This window comes from Pteropus vampyrus, unplaced genomic scaffold, assembly GCF_000151845.1.
Source record: "Pteropus vampyrus isolate Shadow unplaced genomic scaffold, Pvam_2.0 Scaffold173, whole genome shotgun sequence".
NCBI classification, from domain to species: Eukaryota; Metazoa; Chordata; class Mammalia; order Chiroptera; family Pteropodidae; genus Pteropus; species Pteropus vampyrus.
In genome coordinates, this window is record NW_011888954.1 from 882,800 (window position 1) to 898,435 (window position 15,636).

Genomic DNA, 15,636 nt, shown 5'->3' on the forward strand with positions numbered 1-15,636 from the left:
TCCAGTGTAGACCCTAAAGCTCTTTCTGTAGTCAACCTCTGCTCATGGGTCTTGCGACTTAACCTAGTCTGTGACTAGGAAGTAATGATTCCCCACATGGGATAACAGCCTGTTTATCCGTGGGTGGGACCAACCTACTAAACAAGTTCAAAGTCACCCCAAGATGTTTGGATGAATAAGTGTTTCCCTTCCCCGTAGTTTCTATCATTTAAAGCTTTGACAGCTGTCAAGTCCCTGACACAGAGCCCTTTCCTTAGCCTTTCATTTAACTTACTTCTTGAGCTCCTACTATGTGCGGTGCACATATTCCTTCATATGCTGAGCAGCCTCGCTGATAATTGAGAGAAAGTTGGTTTCTCAGATTATGGCCCCAGGTGATTTAAGCTGCTGGGTTACACAAGACAAAATTCCAAAATGCTAAGTCTTTCTTGTGGGTGTCACTCTTCATGTATCGAGGGCAGTTTTCCCAATTCTATACTCTAGCTTACCATTTCCTTGCTGTTCATGATAGTTCATCATCATTTGGATGGCCTTGTGTTAAGAGGTCCCCTCTGTAGAAATCTTGATGAGGCAATGAAGTGTTTATCAATCTCTTTCAAGGTGATGGACAGTTTGTACCAGATAATATTTAGCTAATCAGTGCACACAATTTTAATCTTATCTCTGAGTAGTTCTTTCCCCAAGGAGAGCAACTGCTAAAGTGCTTTGCTGTGTTTCCAGACTTTGTCTTGTCATACATGATGATATTAACGAAGCTCAAATCAAGGTCTACAGATATTAAACCAATGATATGTGTTGGGCTCTATCTCAATAAAATCCCAGAGAAGTCAAACTCCTCCCATCTAGGCTTGGCTCATTTCATTTATTATCTCTTGCAGGAAATCCTTTAGAATGACCAACACCCCCCACACACATATGAATCAATCTGTCTGTTTACACACATATATATGCACATAGATGTAGACATGCATGTGTGTATGTTCTGTCTGCTACAAATGTCGGAGACAGGAATGGCCAGTTTCAGCTGCTGCTTTAACAGATGGTAATGAGCTTTTGATACAAATCTATCCATCTCTTCCACATTTTGCCAGGCCCGTAGATTTCCCCTAACTTTTACACACTAGCTAGTATTCACAGAATTCACTATACTACACATTATGGCAACAAGAATATGGTGATTGACTGTCATCACCAGAAGCTAAAATAAACCTTCTAGAATTGAGGAAAGGAGGTGTTATTTTCTGTTTCGTCTTTTTTTTTTTTAAATCCACAGCCTGATTTCTTTGAGAGAAGGTCATTTTAAAGTTCTCAGGCTCAGCCCCATGGATGTGTGCTAATGTGTGCAGCTGGGTTTGTGATTTGATATTGTTCTTCTAACCACATATCCTTGGGCCCACCGCAGACCTACTAAATCAGAAACTCTGAGGGTGGGGACCAACCATCTGTATTTTAATAAGATCTCTAAATGATTCTGATGCGTGCTCAAATTTGAGGAACATGAATCTCTATATTTTGCATACACACATTCACGATCACGTACGTGTTAGTTTGCATGCTGTCATAGGAAGAGTCAGGGACTCTTACTTTTCCAATGAGAGCAAATCCTTGGTGGGAGTGGCAGTTCCCCATCTGTAGACAGCATGGAAGTCAGGTAGACGAGATGTCTCTGTGGAAAGAGACACCTGGATCTCCAGGTCTCTTTGAGCACTGTTTCTGCTGAGTGTTAAAACAGCTTCCTCTGCAGAAATAATTATACAACCGTAATTCGGATGTTGATACATGAAGGGGGCTATATAGAGTCCAGTTGTGTTAAAAGCATCTTGTTCTCTGTATCACTGCATGTTTATAGAGTGACTTGGCAAAAAAACAACGGCAAAACCCCCCTGCAAAAAAAGTTCCAGTTAACCAACCTAAACAAGGGCCGAAAAAAAGGGCCTTTTCCCCAACCCCGGGAAGGGGAAAACTCCCGAAAACAAACAAAAAATAAAACTCCCCCAACGGGGGAAAAGTAATTGAAAAATTAAGTCAAGAACCCAACCCCAAAAAACAAGGAAAAAAAAACCAAAACAAAAAAAGGAACCAAGGCAAAAGCAAGGGGAATAACGGAAGAAAAAAAACCAAAAAAGGGGAAAAAATGGGGAAAGTGGGAGGTGAGCTCGTGACAGAGCAACATATGGCATAAGGAATCTTAGGTGTTGGTCCTAAAATGCACTTGGACTCACGTTCTTATGTGTATAAAGTAAAGGGATAGAGAGATATAGTGCAAGTGTATGTATGCAAGTGATTTTATACGTGTAGCAGTATTCATGTTGACCAGGCATAAAATGCCTGTGGCTCTAACCTACCCTTAAATGCTGTTTTTTGTTAGTCTCCTGCTGCACTCATCATTTGAGCCAAACTATATGTCTCTCTGTTCTTTATAGACATCGCATGCTTTACTGTACCATATCCATCCTTTACGCTGTCCTCTCCCTCATCCTAATCTCATAACGTCCTGAGGCTTAGTTCAAACACCGCCTTCTCCACGAAGCCTGCTCTGAACCACCCCTGTCACAACCCAGCTCCATGACTTCAGTTCACTTTATACCTCTGAGTGTTTATTGGCCTATACATTATTATAACTATGGATTCTTCCTTAGCCTGTGAACTTCTTGAGGGCATCCAACATTTCTAATTATGTGTGCATTCCTCAGTGTACTCAGCCACTGCTCGGTGTTGAACATGCTTGTCATGTGAGTAAATAGCTACTTGGTGACATTACAGTATATGCTTAAACTCAAGAGATAAAAAAAAAGAGTCGGGCTATGGAAAATAGTTTGGTTCTTCCTCAAGAAGCTAACTTATCATTTGATTATCATTTGACTCACCAATCTCTCTCCTCGGTGTCTACCCAAAATAATGGAAAACAGGCATTCAGATAAGAACTTGTACACGAATGTTCAAAGTAGTAGTATTCACAATAGCCGAAAGGTGGCAACAACCCAAATGTTCATTATGTGATAAGTGGAAAAACAAAATGTGGGCCATCCATACAATTGAATATTATTCAGCCATGAAAATGCCGGAAGTGCTGGCACATGCTACAACATGGGCGAACCTTGAAAACATTAGGCAGCGTGGAAGAAGCCAGACACAAAAGGCCACATATTGTAAGATTCCGTTTCTATGAAGTATCCAGAATAGGTAACTCCACAGACAGAAAAGCAGTTGCTGGGGGTTGTAGGGCGAGGGAGGAGGGGACAGAGGGAAGTGGGGAGTGGCTGCTAAGTGGGTACAGGGTCTCCTCCAAGGGTAATGAAAATGTTTGGAACTAGACAGAGGTGGTGATTTTGCAGCACTGTGAACACAGCACTAAATGCCACTGAATTACTGACTTTGAAATGGTTGATTTCACCTTAATTTTAAAAATAGTGGTTTGAAAGCGTTTCTCTTTTCGCGTTAGAGAAACTGGGCTGATTTTTTTCTTTTTAGTAGGATGATATGATATTTTATCCCAAACATGACCAGATCCTAGAATAGATTAAGTATTGGTTGTGTGCCCACCACAATTCCTTCCTTACTCCCAAATTATGTCGCCCAGGGCTATTTCATGCCCTGAGGGTGACTGCTCTCCTCATGGCATCAGGTTTCACTAAAAGCCAGTGAACTCCCCTCTAGAAGCTGGTCCACCTTCCAGCCCCGGAGCCCTGCACCCAGGGGCCTGAGGGGGACGGCAGGCTGGCTCCAAGGCCACTATGGCTGAGGCTTTGGACAAAGACAAGCTCTTAATACTTTGTCCGAGGTGAATCGCTATGAAAAACGAACTTTCTCATAGTTTTCCTGGAAGATCTTCATGTGCTTTCAGAGGAGATAGGAACCCCAATCTTCCACTCACTCCCACTTGATTCTCAGTTCACAGGCTGAAGCTGGCAGACATCAAGGTGATCGCGGCCCTGGGCGACTCGCTCACGGTGAGTTACCCTGGGCGTACAAGGGAGGGGCAGGAGAGGAGCCATCTTGGTTCACTTGAGAACGAGAGGGAGAAAACCTCACTCTTGGCTCTTAAGTGTTGCCATCTAGCGCCCTGTTCTCCAGCCCCTCTCCACCCTCCCTCACCGCCCCCCCACCACCTGGAAGCCGGCATTCCCTGCCCATCTCGATTTTCCACCTCCACTCTAACCATATCATTCCTCTCCCAATGCTGGAATGAAGGAGAGAGCAGGAAGTGGGGGGTCCCCAGAGGGAGCATCTATGATGAAAGTCACCCAGGCCGGATCACACAGCCTGGCAGTGGAGGGGTGGAAATGGACGAGGTCTCCCACCCATGGTGTATCATTCCTTCTAAGACCTGGAGCCACGTAGAAAAAGTTGAAGGCAGGGAGGAGAGAGGATGAGGTAGGAACAGGTGCCAATGGGGGTGACATGTGAGAAAAAAGGACAGTGGAAGAGACAGAGCTACTGAAAGTGATGTGATCCTAGCCTGTCTCTGCAGCTTCTCCGTGGCGATGCCCCATGCCCTGCGAAGAGCTACCCAGGAAAAGCCCAATCAGGTCGTTAGAGAGCCTGGGTGGGTGTCCCGGAGGTTCCCGGACAGAAGCTTCCATTCAGTAGCCGCTCTTTACAGCTACGTCCAGCTGCTGCCCTCTGGGTCAGCAGAATTCAGGCCCTCCAGCTGAATCTTCCCCGAAGACCAGCTGGCCCCTTTCATGTCTATGTCCTATTCACATTGATATTATCGCACTCAATACCCTCAACAATATCTGGGAAGTGCGACTCTCTTTAAACTTCATCAATGAAGACGGTGAAGCTACATAAGGCAGAGTCAGTGCCCACGGCCACACGGCTTGTAAGTGTTGGACCAGGACTTAGGTAAGTCCTGAGCCTAAGTCCAGAATTCTGTGCCTGTACTGTCACCGTCTCCTCCATGACCACTCAGGGACTCTTCACCCGCAAGGCCCTACTTCTCATACTCTTCTGGGAAGAACAAGCATACTGGTTCTTAGCAGTGCTCATCCCAGCCACGGCCTGCTGATGTGGCCCATATCTCCTCCGCCCACACTCCCTTCCCCCGCCACTTGGCTCCTTGAAGATGCTCTGGGAATAAGGAGCCATCAAGAATTAGCACAGCTGTTAGGGGCTTCCTGGGGCCACAGCACTTTGAGTATGACCTACCTGGCAGGTTTCAGAGGAATTAGCCCCAGAGAAGTGATCACACAAAGGGGCGGGCCTCTCATGGAGGTGAGCCCTCCTCCCCAGGCGCCCTTTGCAATGGCCCTGCTCAGAAATAACATGCTTTAGGCAAGGGACGTGCATCTGTAGAGTGGGCCCAGATTGTGGTTTTAAAAGACCCTGCTCTTTCATCAGCTGAGGGGTGGGTACATGGCACTTTCATTTGATTAATTCTTTAAATTGTACATGTGAGATATATTGATATAAAAGGATTATGATATGCTTCCTTCGATGACAGATTTCACAACTGTTTTGAAGAAAATGAAGAAAACAGACTCTGAAATATGTCCTTTTGGAAAATGGACACTACAGTCTTGTTTTCAGATCGCTTTTGCCAGCCTAGTGTCCCCTGGCAGGGTCTCTCAGGGTGGGGTCCAGCTGTGGACAGGCCAGGATTCCCCGGGAGGTGTCACTCATCTCAGGCTACACACATCCAAACGGGGCAATATGTGGACTCTGGGTTCTCAGAGTGCCCAGGCGTTCCTGGCCCGGACACGACACGCGCCTCCTGTAGGGCAGACAGAGAAACCGTCCCCCTTGTTGTTACCTCTCAGGCAGGTAATGGGGCCGGGTCCAAGCCTGGGGACATCGCGGACGTCTTGACTCAGTATCGAGGACTGTCCTGGAGGTGAGTGAGGGAGTGGCAAGGTTCTAAAGACCCCTCATGGTTGGGCAGGGGAGACCGCTGGGCATCATAGAAAACCATCCCTTGAGCAGAGGGTTGAGCTACCTACTGCTTTTCAGGAGAAACGTCTAGGTTAATTCAAGGAAGGTATTTATCAGCCTCCTCAAACCACTACATTTCCCCAAACAGGAGCTGGGACATGAGAAGGAGGAGTTTGAGGGAGAAACTGCAAAAACATTTGGTTTGGAAAAGCTTCTCTAGTTTCCATTTCTGCCTCTGAGGAATAATCTCAAAAGGAGGCAGTGGCCTTTGGAACCAGAATTGAGTCTGAACCTTGGCTGTCCAGCTCTGTGCAACCTTGGGCAAGTTACTTAACCTCACTGAGCTTGTCTCCTCATCTTTGATGCAAAGATAGTTTTGTCTGAGCACCGTCATGAGGATTAGAGAGAATTTAAGCACCCAGCACAGTGCCTGACAAAATAAGTAGAAATGATAACTGGCATCATTATTAAAGGACCTTCATTTTATATACAGATGAGGAAGTAAGCTCAGAGAGGATAAGTAACCTGTCCAAGGTCACACAGCCAGGTGGTAAAAGAGCAAGAAGTAGAGTAGGTGGTTCCTGACGCCTAATCTGGTGTGTTCCCCCATGGTGTATTGCTTCCTGCAGGCTTCCTGCAGGCTTGTTCCTACCCTGGCTGTAATCCAGGCTGCCATAAGCTGCAGTGAGCAGGACTTGACCTCCATGCTTTGAACGACTGGCTTGTGCCAAGCACGAGAGGGCAGGTTTGCTGTTTCCTCAGCCTGGAATCTGGCTTCTCTAGCATCGACTTACACCTGAGTGTGGAATCCTTGGCATCTGCTGAGCAGAATTAAACCCCAAACGCTTTGAGAACCTTTTAAACGTTCCCAGACATACTTGGCAAAGAACAAGGAAATATGGAAAAGCAAGGAGTCCAATAAACTATGGAATGCTGCGTGTTTGCATGCCTAGAAACCCATCCAACTTTGATTTCCTTGGAATTTTAGAAGTGGCTGGGAACATGGTTGCTCTCCCTCTCTCAAAGACACCCTTGAAAACGGGTTTTCCCAAAGCCAAGCCAGAAGAGAACAATGAGGACAAACCTTTTTACCGTTTCCAGTAATAATAGCAAGGCGCAGTTTCAGTGGCTAGCGGGGCGAGGCTGGGCTCCGCATGCAAGGAGGGGTCACTTTCCCTTTGGGAGATGAGTGTCAGCGCTCTGAGTGAAAAACCAACAAAGTCAAAATCAAAGTTAAAAACCACGACCGTTTAAATCTATTCCTTGTTCGGATGGTCCAGTCTGTGGGGGGAGAGGAGTTGCTGTATTCTGGTTTGTTTTTCAGGGGGAGTTTTTTTCCCCCCTCGCTTTTTTTTTTTTTACTGAAACAGGGCAGGCTCCAAGCCCTCAGGGTTTTTCTCAGAAGGAGAAAGGTTTGTTTTGCTATTGCGAGGTGTTTCGGTGTCGCTGGCATTTTCAGTCTTCATTTTCTTTTTTCTTCCCACAACACAGCGGTGGCGGAGATCACAACCTCAGCAGCGTCATCACCCTGGCCAGTGAGTACGCGGTCCCTCCGGGGTTTGTGGTGGGCTGGGGCCACCTTGCGTGTTTCTGCAGCTCCCTCTGGCGGCGGCCGCGGGCTTAGCAGGGAACCGGGCGGCAGGAGACAGCTGCTTTCTGTAGGGGGCACTGCTTCCCCAAGGTGGTGATCTACCTGCTCTGCTTCTTGAGTGACTACGGCCTGAGAGGTTTTTTGTTTTTTGTTTTAAGAAATTGTATTTGTCCAAGGAAGGGAGAGAGTAAGAGAGGAAAAGAGATCTCAGGCCAGATCTTAGTTCAAGTCATTAGTAAGAAATGATTCAAGAAAGAAGGAAAGGAAACCCATCTCTACTTTACCTGTCATTCTGAGCAGAGAGCATCTTTCTGGGAGTCACTGATCTCAGCTTGGGCTGCCTTAGACACAGCTGCGTGCAAAGACGTTGAACTCCTGTGTATCACTTTAGGAAATGCTGTTATTGGAGCAGTAAGAGATGAAGTTACTTCATTCGGGCTGTGCAAACACAGCCATATTTGGGGACCGAAGTTTTTAAAAAATTATTTCACCAACAATCTGCTTGGAATGATCTTTCAAAGAATGACTGCATTCATCTTTTTTTCTCCTTAGCATATACACATCACAGTGCTTGCTCTTAAAGTATACATGTAATAAATTGAATTCTTTTTCCTTAAAATCTTCCAGCAAATAATTTTGCCTAGGAGGAATTTCGTTGGTCCCATTCTCATTTACTTTTCTTGTAATAATTCCTTCGTAACATATCCTTAGAAGCTAAGGAATTACTGGAGCTTTGAATCACTAAGACTTTGATGATAGGGATGGCTTAATCTCCACAGAGGCAGAGCTAATTGGCTTTTACATTTATCATCTGGTTTTGTTATTCGCAAATCCTGTTGAATTTAAGTAGGTACAGTTCTGGGACACAAGTACTCCCTGTCTTCTTTATTTCTAGGTCTACACACAAGAGCTGTAAATAAGCTTCCTATTGCTAGGAGATGGTTTGAGTTGTTTTTGTGAATGTGACTGGCTGGCTGTGAGCTGGCCCGGCATTTGGAGCAGCTTGTTGAGCTCTCTGATTCCCATGCTATTTTCATAGATAACATAATTGGAAATCAACAGGTTCAAGATAGTTCACTAAATTGGTTTACAAAGGATTGAGACAGTGTCACCCATCAGGTGGACTCTCCCAACACACTTAGCCTGCGCGAAGACCATTCAATGGTGAAGGAATAGTCTTTCCAATATGCAGTCCTGGCACAACTGGATAGCTACCTGCAAAAAGTGAAGTTGGACCCCGTACCGCACACAAAAATTAACTCAAAATGGAACATAGACCTAGATTTGAGAGCTAGAACTAACTCTTAGAAGAAAGTGGAGGAGGAAATCTTCATGACCCTGGGTTAAACAAAGCCTTTTAGATATGACACCAAAAGCACAATTGACAAAATTAAACACTTTTGTGCTTTAAAGTAAAAAGACAACCCAAAGAAAGTAAAAAGACAACCCAAAGAAAGTAAAAAGACAACCCAATGAGTAGGAGGAAATATTTGCAAATTATGCATGTAATAAGCAACTCGTATCTAGAAAATATAAGAACTCATAACTTGACGATAAAAAGACAACCCAATTAAAAATGGGCAAATGCAACTTTATAAATGTATTTAATACCAATGAACTGTACAATTAAAAATGGCTAAGATGGTAGATTTTGTTATTTGTATTTTACCACAATAAAAAAATAATGGGCAAAGGATTTGAATTGACATTTCTGCAAAGAAGATATACAAAGGGCTAATAAGCACAAGAAAAGATACTCAGAATCAATAACTGTGAATGCAAATCAAACCACAATGAGATGCCATTTTACATCCGCTGGAATGGATATGATAAAAAGATGACAGATAATAAGTAGTGGGGAAGATGTGCAGAAATTGAAACCTTCATACGCTATTGATGGAAACATAAAATGGGACAGCCGCTTTGGAAAAAAAGTTTATAAGTTCCTCAAAGGTTAAACAAATGATCCAGCAATTCTACTCCTAGGAATATATCCAAGAAAAATCACACAAAACTTGTACATAAATATTCATAGCTGCATTATTCATAATAGCCAAAAATGTGGGAATAATCCAGGTGTCCTTCAACTGATGAATGGGTAAATAAAATGGGACCTTATCTGGCAATAAAAAGGAACGAAGCACTGATACATGCTATAGCATGGGTGAATGTTGAAAACATCATGTTACGTGAAAGAAGCCAGCCACAAAAAACATATTACATTGTATGATTCCACTTAAATGTCCAGAATAAGCAAATTTATGTAGAGGAAAAATAGATTAATGGAGTTGAGGGAATGAGAAGTGACTGATTCAGGGTTTCTTTTTGGGGCGATAAAAACGTCCTAAGGTTAGTAGTAGTGATAGATGCACAACTGAATGAATATACTAAAACTATTGAACAGTATACTTTAAATTGGTGAATTTTATGGTCTGTGAATTATCTCAGTAAGCTATTATATATTTAGAAAAAGAAAATGCATGAGAGAAGCACCTACCCAAGCTCACATTTATTCCACAATAATTCATTAAGAACCCGGACAGGCCTCCCAGGTGGTTAGACCTCTGCCTGCTGGACATTTTCTTTCCATGCTGAGTGAATAATAAGGGGAAAGGCTGTGAGCAGGGACTTTGCTTGGTCCTGAACACTTACTGGTGCTTATTAAAGGAATTCGAAGATTGCTTTGGGGTAGTTACTAAGCACATCTCTTCTGTGTGTTTCCAGACATCCTCCGGGAATTCAACCCTTCCCTAAGGGGCTACGCTGTCGGCACTGGGAAAGAAGATAGTCCCGGAGCCTTCCTAAACCAGGCCGTGTCAGGAGCCCAAGCTGAGTGAGCAGGGGAGCTTTGGGAATGAACAGCATAGGTCCTCGGGGGACCTGCTTGGGGGTGTGGCCTAGCCTGGGACATATGGCTGAAGGCTGTGGGGCTTGGTCTAGGGAAAGGGTCTGAGGGTCAAAGATTAGACCAGGTGGCTCTCTTGGGGGTGTCCATTGCTGTAGAACACACAAAGCTGCTTGCTCACCCCCAACTCTACCCCAAGAACTAGTAACAGTTGACTCTGATGCTTTGAGCAAATTCCTTTTTCTGGTCTATAAATCTGATGTCCACGTACGACAGTGGCCATAAGAGGGCTTACTCTGAGTCTCAGCTTGTAGTGCTCTGTTCAGCTCTATCTTTCCTGACCTCCTCTCCCTCCTTTCCTCAGACATGCTTGTCGGAAGTTTTTTCAGGCTCTAGACTTTGTGTCCTTCCTGGGTCTTCGGTCCCCTACTGGCCTCCCTAAGCCTTAGCCTCTAAGAGATGGGCTGGCTGTGAACCCTCCCAGGGGCAGTTGTGAGGCTCAATGCCATGTTGAATGCAGAAGTTCTGGTGAGCTACAAATAGCACACAAATTTTGGTGAAGATGGTGGTCCCAGCAGCAATGCAGCAGAGCCCCCCCAGGGAAACCAGTTAATGAACAAAGGAACCACTACGTCATGGTCCACGGGCACCAAATGCAGGTTCCTGAGAGCAGGTCGGCTTTCCTGGGTCCCACAGCTCTTTCTCGCTAAGGTCCCAGAGCCTTGAGTGCCTTTTGAGTTTGCTGCTCGGTCAGAGAATAAGTGAACACTATCCCAATTTAGGAAAAATAAATCCTATCTGGTTCTTAATCCTGTTTTTCCAGAATTATCACAAACCTTATTTTACCTTGGGATTCTGTGTTTTGGCTCCTAGATTCCTGACATCATTCTCCCGTTTCTCAACACCATCCTGAATTTATGAGCTGCCCTAGTAACTTTCATGCATTCCTGGCAGGAAAGGTGACAGGTTTTCCAAAGCAGAGATCACATAGAACCTAATAGGTTTTAGAGTGAATTCTGTGGCTTTATTTTCCTTTTGGTAGGGGCAGGGATGAAAGGCTATCGTTTTACCACTTAAATTTTGAGCTTACTTTAAGATTACCATAATTTTGCTTTTTTCCGAGCGTATGTCAGCTGGGGGTATAAGAGGAGAGCTGGTTATAAGCATGACTAGATCAGAAAGCCATCAAAGAATGAAATCTTAGTCAAGAAGGTAAAAGTAACCAAAACAGAATGTGATTCATATAGCCCTGGATTTCTTCCCAGCTTTCCCCCAAGGCCTTGGGACTCTTTTGTGCAAGGCATCCATTTGTCCAAGCACATCCTGAGTTGTAAGGAAGCTTTAGAATTATTATTCCCATGTCACAGATGGAGAAACTGTAGCAAAAAGAGGCAAAGCGGCCTGAACAGATGCATCAATCTGACCACATGTGCCCTGCAGGCCTTATCCCAGGTCTGATGATAAACCGTCAAGCATAAACGGCAGTGTACAAGTAACAAAGCACTTTCATGTCTGTTATTCCTTGCGATGGACACAACAGGAGGTCACATACCCATGCTTTCTTAAGGATGATACTGAGGCTCAGGTCAAGTAATCATCTTAAAACTCTGGTCCATAGAAAGAGCAGCTGCCCTGGTAGCTTTAGATTTACAGATGAGGAATCCGAGGCACACACAGGTTACATGGTTTACCCAGAACGTCCACCCAGGTTAACTGATACGTAGAATACTGTGACCAAGAACAGGCCGGTTGGGCTAATAGTTATGAGAGGAAAAGGATGATGACAGCTCATGTTTCCTGCTAGGCACTGTGCCCGGGGTTTAATTGATGATGACAATGATGGTGATTGTGATGATAGCAGAAATAATTTGATGGGTTATTTATAATATGGATGCCTACACTGTGCAATTCTAAGTTGTTTATGGACACCTTATTTAATCTACCCAACAGCTCTATGAAGAAGATACGCTTACCATCCTCATGTTACAGAGGGGAAAATCTGAGGTTTTGCAAGGTCAAGCACTTTGCCAAGGTCTCTGAGCTGGTCATTGATGGCATCGGGATTCACACCCATGCTGTCTGGCTCTTATTCCTTAGGGCTGCTTTGCCCATGTCATTTACTGCTCCCGATGACTCTCTGAGATGGGGGGTTTATCTCCATGTTTGTAGTCTTTTTGGACTGGAAACTTAAGTTACATTCTCACAGTTAGCAAGCCGTAACTAAATGTCAAAGCCAGGTGTGTCTGACTCAACCCTGTCACCTCGAGGGTGAAGGCTCCTTGAGGCTAAGGTCATGGCACCTGCAGAAACGGGCTCCTGCCAGGTCTTGCATGACGTGACATACTCACAGGCAGCCTTCTGTTTGCCCCAAATGAGTCTGGCATGAAAAGGAAAGAAAAGCATTAAAAAATGTGCCAGTCAGAACAATTCCACAAACAGTGTCCTCCTATGTGGAGTGCTCTGCCCTTCCCAAAGCGTAGACATTGCTTACCACCCCCACCCCAGCCCCAGCTGAGACCGAATGGGAAAGAAGCTCTGTGGCAGGAGCATGGCCTTAGTCCAATTTGCCTGCCATGTACTAGATTCCATGTATTTGATTCCTATTCTCTCTGCTAAGTCTCCTGCCAGCCTCAGCTTCATAGTCCCTGCTCCTCACACGACTCTTCTTGTGTCGCCTACAGGGGTTTATCTGTTCAGGCCAGGAGGCTGGTGGACCTAATGAAGAATGACACAGTAAGTCTGGGGGAGGTTCCCCAGATTTGAGGTAGGACTCCCTGAAACAGGGAGTGGGCAGGAGAAATCCATGGAGACAGAGAGGCCCAGCTTTGGGGAGAGCACAGGGCCACCCAGAAGTTCAGAGTCTACCTTTAAAAAAAAATAAAACAACAAATGACTTAGCACTTAGGCCTGTGTGACCTATGACTGCAGAACCAAGGAACAGAAAATGTTGCTATCCCCCCAACCCTGTGGTGTGTGAGGACCCATCTCTGCCAGTGTTCAACACTTTGTATTTTCCTTAACTCTGGGGTAAGATATTTATTTACTTGTTTTTTCCTATTCATTTCAGAGGATAGATTTTCAGGAAGATTGGAAGCTAATAACCCTGTTTATAGGAAGCAACGATCTCTGTAATTTCTGCAATGACCTGGTAGGTGTCCAGGCCCTTAACTCAAAGCTCCCACCAGGGAAGGATTGCCACCAAGGGGCCCCTGGAGCAGTGCAGCTGGGCTGGGCCGGGGGGCCTGTGGTCGGGTGTGGATCCAGCCCGGGATTAACCCTGAGATGGAGAGGAGGGCATTCACCTCCAGGGAGAGATGCAACAGGACAAATGGGACCGATTATGAGATTCATCCTGATTAGGTTTCCTACCAAGGTGATCATACCATAAGTCAGCTCCTTTCTCCAGTATTGAACTGGCTCACCATCTCCACCTTTATGCTGTTACTTGTACAGGAAAGTTGACTTCCTAATGCAGGCATCTAGGCAAAGTTCAGATGGGAAACCCAAGAGCCAGGCTACTGCCCTGTGGGTGTGGTGCTTCTTCCTGGAATCCCAGATTCTCTGAGGTGGAAGAAACCCACAGCCATACCGACCGGTCTCCCACCCACAGCAGGGATGCCTTCCATAGAATCCAGGGGTTGGACATTTCCAGGGATGGGCAGCTCTTAATTTGCAAGGTAGCCCTAATAAGTATTACGAGTAGGTGCAAATTGTTTTGTGCTATTTTGTGTTAAGCCCAAATCTACCTCCCTGTGACCTCTTCCTGTGCTGGTCATGACTGTACCTCTTCTACATTCAAGTCAGCTGACTTTAACAACAATGAGTTGGTTTTTTTGTTCTGTTTTCCTTTGTTTTGTATAAGCAATGCACATAGGAAATATATCAAAGTACAGAGACAAAAAATATTCTCTATAACGTAATTACAACATCCAGAAATGCCACTATTAACATTTTGATAAATGTCTCTAGCATCTTCTGTGACTATGGAGAAATTGCTCTATTATTTTCTCAAAATGATGTCATCCTGAAAATATTGTTTGGTAACCTACTTTTTTTTAATAGCAACACATTGAGAAGATCTTCCTATGTCAATATTTGTTATCCCATAAAATAATTCTTAATGACTGCGTAGTAACCCATAATATAGATTGGCTGTAATTGACTTAACCATTCTCAATTATTTGGCATTTAGATTATATTACTTCTAATTATGCCTGTTATAAAGAACACCAAGATAAACATCCATCTCTATGTACATCCATAATTGCTTCCTGGTATATAGTCTAAGTAGTAAGCTTTTTAAGCAAAAAGATATATATGCTTTCCCAATGTTTTATCATGAAAATTTCCAAACATACTAAGAAACTGAAAGACTTATATAGTAAATGCCCATCTACCCACTACCGAGATTCTACCATTGTTAACATTGTGCTATATTAATTTAACACATATCCATCCATCTTACTTTCTGGTGATGCCACACATTTTTAATGCTGTGGATACGTATTGCCAAATTGCTCCCAGAATGTTTGTGCCAATTACGCCTATTTGCCCACATTTCAAGTGGCAATGTATGTTATTTAATAGCTGCTAAATGAAAACATTGTATCTTGTTTTCAAATTTCGCACTTATTTACTTACTAGGTAGGAACAAACTTTTATTTCTCTTGTTTAATGCTCATTTGAACTTCTCCTTTTGATAAATTCTATATTATTGGCCATTTTCTGTTAAGGTATTTATCTTTTTATTATTGATTTGTAAAAAGCCCTTATATTAGGTATACCAACCCATTGTCAAATATGTTGCCTATTTGTTGTCTTCTACTTAGGTTTGTTTACTATGTTTTCTGATAAACAGAATTTTTATTTCCAGTTTCATTTGTTGGGCATGCTTCCTATGCCAGGCGGTGGACTAGGAGCTAAGCAGAGAAGTGAAACACAGGCTCTATTCTCAAGGAACTCACTCTGTCAGGGCAGGGAGACACCGTAACCCGATGAGAAAAACATCACAATATGGTTCTAGTGCTGAAGTCCGAATTGCCACGGGAATTGGCAGGGATGGGGGTTAGTGTCAGAGGTTAACACAAAGTAAGAGGCTTTCCACCTGGGACTTGAAGTTGAGGATGTTTGTCAGGCAGAAAGGAGACCAGAAGAGCAAAGTTTAGGAAGTGGCGAGTCTTGCTGTGGTCTGTGAGCACCTGCCCTGGGAGGTGACCCAGCCCCCCAGACCCCTCAGAGCCGTCTTTCCTTGCATCAGAGTCACCAGGGCCTGGGGGTTTTAAGCTGCGATGTGAAGGGCTCACAGCGGAGTCCTGTGGCTGCTGGG

The 15,636-nt window shown here is 44.3% G+C and overlaps 1 protein-coding gene across 1 annotated transcript in view; it reads left to right on the forward strand.

The window, feature by feature from the left end:
• The window catches only part of PLB1 (phospholipase B1), a 135,567-nt gene that overhangs the window by 62,817 nt on the left and 57,114 nt on the right, over positions 1-15,636 (forward strand). The window contains exons 19-24 of the mRNA XM_011370761.2: positions 3,892-3,950; positions 5,763-5,836; positions 7,366-7,409; positions 10,190-10,298; positions 12,992-13,043; positions 13,378-13,458. Of these exons, the coding sequence (XP_011369063.1) occupies positions 3,892-3,950; positions 5,763-5,836; positions 7,366-7,409; positions 10,190-10,298; positions 12,992-13,043; positions 13,378-13,458 (419 nt within the window). The remainder of the gene's footprint in view (positions 1-3,891; positions 3,951-5,762; positions 5,837-7,365; positions 7,410-10,189; positions 10,299-12,991; positions 13,044-13,377; positions 13,459-15,636) is intronic.